Source organism: Dipteris shenzhenensis, chromosome 5 (genome assembly GCF_047967505.1).
Source record: "Dipteris shenzhenensis isolate YYH24624 ecotype China chromosome 5, Dip_SZ_1.0, whole genome shotgun sequence".
Lineage (NCBI taxonomy): Eukaryota > Viridiplantae > Streptophyta > Polypodiopsida > Gleicheniales > Dipteridaceae > Dipteris > Dipteris shenzhenensis.
In genome coordinates, this window is record NC_141600.1 from 20206128 (window position 1) to 20217918 (window position 11791).

The window sequence follows — 11791 nt, forward strand, 5'->3', positions numbered from 1 at the left end:
CACAAAGATCCTTCCCTCGCGAACCGCAATACTTAGAAATGCCAACATCTTTTTGATGCGAGATCCCATCCCGTTTCGCGGGCCGTTATCCCAAACGGCCCAGAGAAACCTTAGTTGTGGATCGCTACAATTCCTGGGATGCTGGTGTAACCAGAGGTCTTGCTGGACGCGCCTCGTCAATGGGAGGTTGTCTTCGTCTCCTCCCTCTATCTGTACAGAATAAAACCTGCGTAAGTTGGAGAATCAAAATGCAAGGAGGGCAGAAGCACACGAGAGACATCTCAAAAGTTTTCGTGGAATGAATGGAAAACAGATCAGGAGATGAGGGCCTTGAAGCGAGCAGAATTGGAATGGATGCACCAAACCCGATGCACCTTGCACCTAATTCCAACAGCCATGCCCATTTTCATTCTTCCGTTTGCAACGTTGACCACGAACAGCCTAAACGCTTGCCGAAGAGGTACGCCCACACAATTCTCGTCCGCAGACACGTTGAACTACACAGAACCACGCTTGAAAAAACACAGAAGCTATCTCTAAGCGCTCCCCCACAACAGAAGCGAGAGAGATGACATAGCGGGGAGAGAATAGTGGGGAGAGAGACGACTGTAGTGCGATAATCGATCGATGAGCGCAATTGCGCGAAAACCCCAATTTTGAATTGACAACCCATAATTATCTCGAGTTAAGAAGCTACCAGTGCAACGCGATGTATCAAGGTGGCATGGGAGTTATATGGAAATAGTTTGTACCCAAGGTGGGATGGGAGCGTTGCTTGGATCCGTCAAATCAACGCGATCGTAACGATTAAAAGGCGGAAGATCTCTCGGATTTCCTTTCCAAAGCGACCAGCTCGGGAGCGATCCATTCGTATTTCTGCTGTCGAGGAGGTGGTACTGCGCAACCTTTTCACTACAGTTCTGCCAGTAGGGAGGCCTGGGGAACCAATACGAAGAGCTTTCATTCTTGACGAAGTCGTCCCAGAGAGATAGCAGGAGCTTCAATCTACTGTCCTCAGAATCTTCGTTTGTGCTAGCAGAATCTCTAATTTGTGCCGGCCGTTGAGCGGGCCTCTCTGCGCATACATTCCTGGAAGGTTGGCATCTCTCTCTCTCTCTCTCTCTCTCTCCCTCCCCGCAACAGATCAACCAGACTGTAAATTGAGAGACGTTAGTTCCGTTCCTACTTCAACTTTCTCAAGAGGGCGATGGAGAGAGGGGCAGCAGACCAAGATTCCATTGTGAGTGAGTGCGTAGCTTGCAGCAGGAGGACGCATTAAGGGCAGGGAAGCGTCGCATGAGAGAAGAAGCGGGGGTAGCGAAGAAAACAGCATGATCCAGAAGGGCGACGAAAACAGCCAAACCCACAAGTAATCGGAGCAGGGAGAAGGGCTTAATGGAGAGAAGCCGACGGGTCAGGGAGAAATCTGGCCGCGTTGGTTGCATGGTGGGGAGAGAGTGAGAGAGCGAGGGATCGCAAAGGGAAGCGTACGTTATAGTGTGTGTTTAAGGACATCTACACTTTTTGGAGTCGTAGGTTTGCAATCTACCAGACCAGGAGGGCTTTTCGAAATTGGGAGGCATGATGTTTAATTCACATTAAATTTTGGCTGCATTATCTAGCTATCTATTCTTATATTCTTCTTATTAGTCTCCTTCTATTCTTCTTTTTAAGGAGACTAATCCCAGGCCTCATGATGTGGTAGGTATGTGGAGGTTGAGGGGAGGCCTCATGATGTGGTAGGTATGTGGAGGTTAGGGGGAGGAGGAAGTTCGTAAAGAGGAGCAAGAGGTTAAAAGGCACAAACTGAGCTATGCAGGGTCGCCATGTGGCACTTGGCCATTTGAACACTCGTGGGTTTAAGCATTGGCATTGGAAAGAGAGTCCATGCGATCGCAACACGTGGCAGGTGAGGGAGATGGGCAAAGAAGCAGAGGCGGAGGCGATGGCAGAGGTTGAGCCATAAGTGAGGTGGCACAGGCAGTTATGGCAAGCACCATGCAGTGCAACGCAGCGTACAATGGCATAGGTAGTTACGATGGACAACCACGTGGCTACGCAACATGCAGGAGGTAGACGCCAGCACGTGGGGCACAAGCAACAAGGGCGGCATAATGCCACATGGTATCATAGCATTCGACGATCGGGTGTGGGACAGAAGAGGACAGAAGGCACAGGGGCCAAGGAAGAGAGAGAGAGGGAGAGAGAGAGAGAGAGGATGAGAGAGAGAGAGAGAGAGGGAGAGAGAGAGAGAGAGAGGGGGGCGGGGGAGAGAGAGAAGTAGAGAGGGGGTAGGGAGGGCAAGTTTTTATAAACAAATATATATATATATATATATATGCATATATCTATAATATCTATTTATATATCACTACTACACATAGATCCTATTGTGACATTTAGGTACCGACGTTTAGCACGTGCGGGGTGCTAATCATCGGTATGAAAAGCGCATCCCGTAAAGCATCGCTATATAGTGACTTTAGGCAAATGTCGCTATATAGCGACTATTATAAAGGTCGCTATATAGCGACTTTGAAGTGTCGCTATATAGAGACACCGAGACACTATTTTAAGCGACGTTTTTTGGAGAGGTTTTTTACTCATATAGGCCTTAAAAGTTAGTTTTTTCCAATGACAAATTTTTTTAAATTTTCATACATGTTTGATCTTTTGAGAGAATAAAAATATGAGAGCATGTACATCAAGTCTTTGAAGCTCATATATTCATGTCCAAGTTTGAGATGAAAAAAATCAATGAAGAGCATTTACATCAACTATTTCATCTTGAGCCAAGTCTAAGGCGCCAAACAAGTCTATCTCCAACTCTGTACCAAGTTGATCTCCTATATCATCATCGTACTCTAGCATCATACGTTCACCTAAAAGTACTTGATCATCTTCTTCAATAAAGTGTGGTGATTCTTGATGATCGTTGTCTTCTTCCTCAATATCATGATCTCCATCTTCCTCCCGTGCGATGTCATTATGTGCATCTTCCTCTTGGCTCATATTGTGATCTTCATCTTCTTTGCTAGATTCATCGGGATTAATTGGATCCGGCATTGGTAGTGGCATCTCCATATCCACATCTCTATCTTCAAAAATTTGCTTACTTCGTGGTGCAACTTGGATCACGTACCACCATCTTAGATCAGAGCAATCCGGATGAAAAACCACCTATATTGAAGATGGGTGCCAAATGTCGTCAATTATATATATGAAATTATGCTCAAGTACATGGATCAATGGATCTTTGAAAACAAAAGCTTCGATTAATTAAATCATTAGTATGCACCTACTCACAGTGCTCGGGAAGAACAAAAGTATCACTTTCATTGGTCCAATGTTTGGTGGAGTCTATTGCAAAGAAACTGCTACTATCTTTTCTCACTGTCGCATGGGGACCGTTGTAAATAGTTCTAAACCATTTTACATCAAGAATGAAAATACTAGATCGTCTGAAATCAACTTCATAGATTTCGCGTATGGTTTCACAATAATCCAACTGTGAGGAGAGAAGATTGGTATCCGAAGCACTTGCTCGGCTATCTTGTGTGAAGTCAGCCATGACTCCACAATCATACATGACTCTCTTTGAATCGATGCGTTCCATGCAAAAATGTCGTCCATATGACCATAATGCACTGTACTTTTTATACTGTAAAAGAGCATCATTAAAACAATGAAGATGCATCTATTTTATAGCGTATATTGCCACAAATAATTACTTAATTACGTCAAGAGGTAAGAAACTTACATGCATCATACATCCAGATGATAACTCTCACTCGTGCTCGTTTATTATCTCTCCATCGCGTTCGGCTTTACGTACAGCCAATTGTAGCCAATCAAGTGACATGTGAGTGAGAAGAAGAGCCAGATCGCGTGGATATGGTTGCGATCGCCTGTACATTACTCTAAATCTCGTCCTTGCATTTATTCTTTCTGCTTTGGCCACTTCATATCTCTCAATCCACTTCTGCATCTCAGGGCTATTGAGGATACAAAACTTATTGAATTTCTCCATTTGCTATTCGCTCATCTTTCTTTCAATCCCTTTTCCTTGGGGAACCTCGCCAACGATGCGATCATCATCCTTGTTATGCCAAGCTTGCGGCATATCGGGATCCATGGATGCAAGAAACTCTGTGATATATACTAATGACTCTTGCACAAGCCATCCCTTTTCCATGCTTGCTTCTGGTCTTGCTCTTTGTCTTACAAATCCCTTCAAAGTTTTCATAAACCACTCGAGAAAAAACATCCATCGACTATGAACAGTACCTGCAATAGCCACCTCATCAACTATGTGCACAAGCAAGTGGACTTGAGTTGTCATAATGCTCGAGGGAAAGTGCTTCTCAAGCAAGCATATAGCTTCGATGGATTCCACCCTAGCCTTCTCGATGCTCGATATGGAGATCTCTTTTTGAGATATCCACCTATTGCACCTGTCCATGTAAGATATTTTCATAATCAGTCTACAGATTAATCAGCTTAAATTGAAGAAAATGCAATCAATGTGATTTGATAGTAAGCATACCTCACAATACCACAGATCTTGAATATAGCATTTCTAACATCTTCTTGTAAGCACCCTTTTATTGTAATTGGGAGGATGAACTATCAAAGCAACAAAGAAGTCATGTCAACAATATAACATAATCATAATTATGCTTACACATCATGATTATTGGTACACTAATTGTACAGCTTAGAATACCTGTAAGACCTTGTGCCAATCATGGGACTTGAGCCCACTAAGCTTATTGTCCTTTGAAAATGCTCTTTTCAAGCAATGCATGTACCCTGTCGGTGTTTGAAAAGAGGCAATGTCCGCCTTGACCCGTGACCAAAATATCATTGGTATGTCTAGGAGCTCTGGAAATATCAGAGACCCGCACTCCTCTCCATAATATTTGTAACTCCTCTATCAAAGGTGCCATGTACACGTCCATATTTTTTGCCTTATACTTCCCTGGCACAAGTAGTGTAAGCATGAGGTGTCCCTTTTTTATTGTTAGCCATGGTGGGATATTGTAATTCACCATGACTATGGGCCATGTTGACCAAGATGTCGAGCGTAATCCGAAAGGATTCATGCCGTCCATGGTGAGCCCAAGATGTAAGTTGTCTGGCTCCCCGGGGGATTCACAAGAGGAAACTTATGATATCACGTGAGTGTACAATAGGGGGGTTTTTTTAAATGAGGCATAAGCTTATACATTAGGGGTGGGGGGCCTTTTATTTTTTCCCAATATTGAATTTAAGTTAGGGGGGCCATGCCATATTTAAGAGGGGGGACTTAGTATAGGCTACCTTGGATAACTAGTCCAAACAAGTTTGGTTTTGTGTATGGTTTTAAATAGTCATAGGGAAAGTAATCTAAATTTTTTCTTATTGTGTGATCTAAATGCTTGAGAAAGAACATAGATTTAAGGAAAGGGGGGACATAATAGAATTTTGGTGGTATCTTATAAGCTTAAATAGGGGTGTCTTATCATCCTACGTGGATCTTAAATAGGGGGTTTTCTTGAAGTTCATGCACGCAGGTGACGTCCCCCTTTCATGAAGAGTGAATCCCCCGGGTGTGGCTCCCTCGCAAGGTCTGGCCACTAATTGTCTATGTGCTTCCAAGCTGCACAATCTATAGGAATCCTCAATGTGTCATTAGTGGACCGATGAGATGCATGCCATGTCATTAACTCTGCTATGGATTTGCATCAAAACATGTGTTGTATTCTTGCAATGATGGGAAAGTGTCTCAAGAACTTTACCGGTATCTGCTCACCCTGCAAGTCATCTCTATATCATTGTTCCCCACACTTCGGACAACTAGCCAAATCTCCATGCTCACGACGAAAGAGAATACAATCATTACGACAAGCATGGATGGTATCATAATCCACACCCACCGTTGTTAACATCTTTTTCACTTCATCTCTTGATGCGAGCATGGTATTTGGTGTAGACAACATCTTCTGGAGCAACTTATCACAATTCAAACAGACATAGGCTTCGAGCAATGATGATTTGGTACACTAATCCATACATGATGATTCTCAAAACAAACAATATCCAAATAATGATTCAAATTAATGCAAGAGCTAACCTCATTAAGGCCGAGACACTTGTATCCGACCACCCATACTTGCAGATTCAAGATTGAGAGACAAGCATGTAGTTTAGACATCCTAGCACCCTCGTACAATTGTGTTGACTGCAACTCTCGCATTTTGACCTCAGACTCTCACATCACATGTACATGGGATGTAGTGCCCCTAAAAATAGAATCCATCATGTCGACCATACCCTCGTCATCATCCGGGAGACTATAGTCTTGCTCAAAGTGTGAAGGTATATGCGTACCCTCGTCAGCCTCCTCATCTTGTTTTAAGATTTCGTGTAAATATAAGATCTTGTATTTCCTGGTATCCAATATTAACCGTGAACTTAAATAGCTTTGACTTATTGATAATCCATCAACATGTGCAATCCCAATGGTGGATACTGGTTCGGGCTCCTCCCCATACATCCGCAAGTGGTGCATGATAATACGACGTTGATGTCGTACTTCTCGCTTGCAATGAGTGCAATGACAGCATAACCTCTCCTAAGCCACTTTGTGCTCCCGGGCACTGGTGCATCATCGGACGAGCTCTCGGGCATTGGTGCATCATCGGACGAGCTTCCACTCATCCCTTCCATCTACACTTATAAAATCACAACATAAGTTGCAAGGAAATATATTAACAGTTATAAAATAGCATCTATGAGCTTCTTTTTTAAAACATAAAGTGTCTTCAAGTGTCACTATATAGCGACGTTTTGCTCTATTTCGTCGCTATATAGTGACGAAACAGCGTTGCTATATAGCGACGCTATGGGTTAAAACTAAAACTTGACGTGACACGCGGCGCTTTCTTTAGCACTCTCTAATCTCTATTGTAAGCAAAGCAATCTCTCCTCCCACCTATTTTCGATGACCTCCCACTCTATTCTCCACTCCTCACTACTACTCACCCCTCTCCTAGCACTTGTGCTCCCTCTCCACCCTTCTCCCTCTTTGGTTTCTCGAAATGAAGTTTTTCAAGAAGGTGAGTCTCTTTGAACAATATAGATAGGTTTTCTATGAGATTTCATTTTGTGAGTGCTTCTTCTTGTATTGCTAAAGTTGTGTACTAGTTTTCGTGCTTGATTTCAAAGGATTGAAACAAAAAACGAGATTTCAAGAAAGAAAGAAGACTCACCTCTTCTAGTCTTTTTTGTATTTCTCTTCCTTCTCTTTCTCCTTGTCTCCTCAATCCAATCTCTTTGAGAAGTTGCTTTTGTAATCTCCTCCTTCCTCTAATATCTTATTTGAAAAATGATATGTTTTCTCTCTTTTGTAGGGCTAGTCCACAAAACACCGAGCGGGATGTACTATTCCAGGTAAGTGCTTCCTCTTTTTTCCATTTGTTATTTTTGTTATTTGCATTGGCCTGCAGCTAGCGCTAGCTGCAGTGATGGGCATAGGAACCCTCTCTTCCCCTCTCTTCCCTCTTCTTTCCCTTTTCCCTCCTCTTCTTTCCCTCCTTTCCTTCTCCTTCTCCTTCAATCTTTCAATCTCTTTCCCTCTCTTTTTCCCTCTTTCCTTTCCCTCTTCTTCTCTCTTTCCCCCTTCTCTTATGCTCATGCATAAGCATAAGCATGAGCATATGTCTCCTTCTCTTATGCTTATGCTTAAGCATAAGCATAAGAGAAGGAGACATATGCTCATGCTTATGCTTATGCTTAGCATAAGCATAAGCATAAGAGAAGGAGACATATGCTCATGCTTATGCTTATGCATGAGCATAAGAGAAGGGGACATATGCTCATGCATAAGCATATGTCTCTTTTTCCCTCTTTCCTTTCCCTCTTCTTCTCTCTTTCTTTCCCTCTTTCCCCTTTTCCAATCTCTCTTTCCTTTCCCTCTTCCTCTCTTCTCCTCTTTCCCCCCCTCTTTTCCCTCTTTCATGCTCATGCTCTTATGCTCATGCATAAGCATAAGCATGAGCATATGTCTCCTTCTCTTATGCTTATGCTTATACATAAGACTCCTCTTATGCATAAGCATAAGAGAAGGAGACATATGCTCATGCTTATGCATATGCATGAGCATAAGAGAAGGAGACATATGCTCATGCATAAGCATGAGCATATGTCTCTTTTTTCCTCTTTCCTTTCCCTCTTCTTCTCTCTTTATTTCCCTCTTTCTCCTTCCAATCTCTCTTTCCTTTCCCTCTTCTTCTCTCTTCTCCTCTTTCCCCCCCTCTTTTCCCTCTTTCATGCTCATGCTCTTATGTCCCCCTTATGTCATGCATAAGCATAAGCATGAGCATATGTCTCCTTCTCTTATGCTTATGATTATGCTTATGCATAAAACTCCTCTTATGCATAAGCATAAGAGAAGGAGACATATGCTTCTCCTCTTCTCCTCTTCTTCCTCTTCTCCTCTTCATTCTCTTTTCCCTCTTCTTCCTCTTCTTTCCCTCTTCTTTCCCTCTTCTTCTCTCTTCTTTCCCTCTTTCCTTTCCCTCTTCTTCTCTCTTTCCCCTCTTCCAATCTCATTTCCTTTCCCTCTTCTTCCTCTTTTCCTCTTCCTCCTCTTTTCCCTCTTCTTCCTCTTCTTTCCCTCTTCTTTCCCTTTTCTTCTCTCTTCTTTCCCTCTTTCCTTTTCTTCTTCTTCTCTCTTTCCCCTCTTCCAATCTCTTTTCCTTTCCCTCTTCTTCCTCTTTTCCTCTTCCAATCTCTTTTCCTTACCCTCCTCCAATTTCTTTTCCTTTCCCTCTTCTTCCTCTTTTCCTCTTCCTCCTCTTTTCCCTCTTCTTCCTCTTCTTCCTCTTCTTTCCCTCTTCTTCCTCTTCTTTCCTTTCCCTCCTCTTCTCTCTTCTTTCCCTCTTTCCTTTCCCTCTTCTTCTCTCTTTCCCCTCTTCCAATCTCTTTTCCTTTCCCTCTTCTTCCTCTTTTCCTCTTCCAATCTCTTTTCCTTTCCCTCTTCTTCCTCTTTTCCTCTTCCTCCTCTTTTCCCTCTTCTTCCTCTTTTCCTCTTCCAATCTCTTTTCCTTTCCCTCTTCTTCCTCTTTTTCTCTTCCAATCTCTTTTTCTTTCCCTCTTCCAATCTCTTTTTCTTTCCCTCCTCTTCCTCTTTTCCTCTTCCTCCTCTTTTCCCTCTTCTTCCTCTTCTTTCCCTCTTCTTTTCCCTCTTCTTCCTCTTTTCCTCTTCTTCTCTCTTTCCCCTCTTCCAATCTCTTTTCCTTTCCCTCTTCCCCAGCCTCGTAGCAGGAGACATCATGATCTATATGCTCCAGAAGACTTTGATTCCTCTCAGGCAACACCTGAGGGGACTACCCCTGGTCCGATTCCTCTCATACCTAGCACTGCAACTCCCCAGTTCTGACTCCTCTCATACGTAGCACTACGACTACCTCTCGGGGAACTCCTTTGCTAGCCGTGCATGGCTTTGTCGGGAGTCCCGACGAGTTTGTAGCACAAATGATCGATGAGCAGGCCGCGAGATTCTTCTCTCTGCTATCTCAGAGGACCTCAAAAATTCTGCTACTACACACAGATCCTATTGCGATGTTTATGTACCGATGTTTAGCGCCCGCTTAGCGTTAATCGTTGGTATGAAAAGCGGGTCTCATAAATCGTCGCTATATAGCGACTGTTGCTGAAAGTCGCTATATAGCGACACTGATACAAAATATTATAGCGACGTTTTTACAGAGGTTTTTTTTTTTAATAGGCCTTAAAAGTTAGTTTTTTCCAATGACAAATTTTTTTAAATTTTCATACATGTTTGAGCTCATAGAGAATAAAAAAATGAGAACATGTACATTAAGCCTTTGAAGCTCATATATTCATGTCCAAGTTTGAGATGAGAAAAATCAAATAAGAGCATTTACATCAACTGTTTCATCTTGAGCCAAGTCTAAGGCGCCAAGCAAGTCTATGTCCAACTCTATACCGAGTTGATCTTCTATATCATCATCATACTCTAGCATCGTACATTCACCTAAAAGTATTTGATCATCTTCTTCAATAAAGCCTAAGTGTGGTGATTGATCTTGATGATTGTTGTCTTCTTCGTCAATATCGTGATCTCCATCCTCCTCCCATGTGATGTCATTATGCGCATCTTCCTCTTGGCTCATATGGCGATCTACATCTTCTTCGCTAGATTCATCAATTGGATTCGGCATTGGTAGTGGCATCTCCATATCCACATCTCGATCTTCAAAAATTTGCTTACTTCATGGTGCAACTTGGATCATGTACCACCATCTTGGATCAGAACGATCCGGATGAAAAACCACCTATATTGAAGATGGGTGCCAAATGTCGTCAATTATATATATATCAATGGACTTTAAAAATGAAAGCTTCGACTAATTAAATCATTAGTATGCACCTGCTCATAGTGCTCGGGAAGAACAAAAGTATCACTTTCATCGGTCCAATGTTTAGTGGAGTCTATTGCAAAGAGACTGCTACTATCTTTTCTCACTGTCACATGGGGACCGTTGTAAGTAGTTCTAAACCATTTTACATCACGAATGAAAATAGTAATCGTCTGAATTCAATTTCATAGATGTCGCGTATGGTTCCACAATAATCCAACTGTGAGGAGAGAAGATTGGTATCCGAAGCACTTGCTCGGCTATCTTGTGTGAAGTTAGCCATGACCACAATCATACGTGACTCTCTTTGAATCGATGCGTTCCACACAAAAATGTCGTCCATATGACCATAATGCACTGCACTTTTTGTACTGTAAAAGAGAATCATTAAAACAATGAAGATGCACCTATTTTATAGCATATATTGCCACAAATAATTACTTAATTATGTTAAGAGACAAGAAACTTACATGCACCATACATCCAGATGATAACTCTCCCTCGCGCTCGTTTATTGTCTCTCCATCACGTTCGGCTTTACGTAGAGCTAGTTGTAGCCAATCAAGTGACATGTCAGTAGGGAGAAGAGCCAGATCTCGTGGATATGGTTGTGATCGCCTGTACATTACTCTGAATCTCGTCCTTGCATTTATTCTTTCTGCTTTGGCCACTTCATATCTCTCAATCCACTTATGCATCTCAGGGCTATTGAGGATACAAGACTTATTGAATTTCTCCATTTGCTCTTCGCTCATCTTTCTTTCAATCCCTTTTCCTTGGGGAACCTCGCCAACGATGCGATCATCATCCTTGTTGTGCCAAGCTTGCGGCATATCAGGATCCGTGGATGCAAGAAACTCTGTGATATATACTAATGACTCTTGCACAAGCCATCCCTCTACCATGCTTGCTTCCGGTCTTGCTCTTTGTCTTACAAACCCCTTTAAAGTTTTCATAAACCGCTCGAGAAAAAACATCCATCGACTATGAACGGTACCTGCTATAGCCACCTCATCAACTATGTGCACAAGCAAGTGGACTTGAGTTGTCATAATGCTGGAGGGAAAGTGCTTTTCAAGCAAGCATACGGCTTCGATGGATTCCACCCTAGCCTTCTCGATGCTCGATATAGAGATCTCTTTTTGAGATATCCACCTATTTTACATGTCCATGCATATGTAAGATATTTGAGATATCCACCTATTTCACATGTCCATTAAGAAAATACATAATGCGATTTGATAGTAAGCATACCTCACAATACCACAGATCTTGAATATAGCATTTCTAACATCTTCTTGTAAGCACCCTTTTATTGTAATTGGAAGGATGAACTATCAAAGCAACAATGAAATCATGTCAAC

The 11791-nt window shown here is 42.4% G+C and overlaps 1 protein-coding gene across 1 annotated transcript in view; it reads right to left on the bottom strand.

The window, feature by feature from the left end:
* Positions 1–1445, bottom strand: part of LOC147901731 (uncharacterized) — an 11597-nt gene extending 10152 nt beyond the window's left edge. Inside the window, exons 1-3 of the mRNA XM_087374361.1 lie at positions 1229–1445; positions 753–1075; positions 1–210 (exon numbers count right to left, since the gene is read on the bottom strand). The exon at positions 1–210 is cut by the window's left edge and continues 40 nt beyond it. Of these exons, the coding sequence (XP_087230487.1) occupies positions 1–210; positions 753–1075; positions 1229–1445 (750 nt within the window). The remainder of the gene's footprint in view (positions 211–752; positions 1076–1228) is intronic.
* Between the last annotated feature and the right edge of the window lie 10346 nt (positions 1446–11791).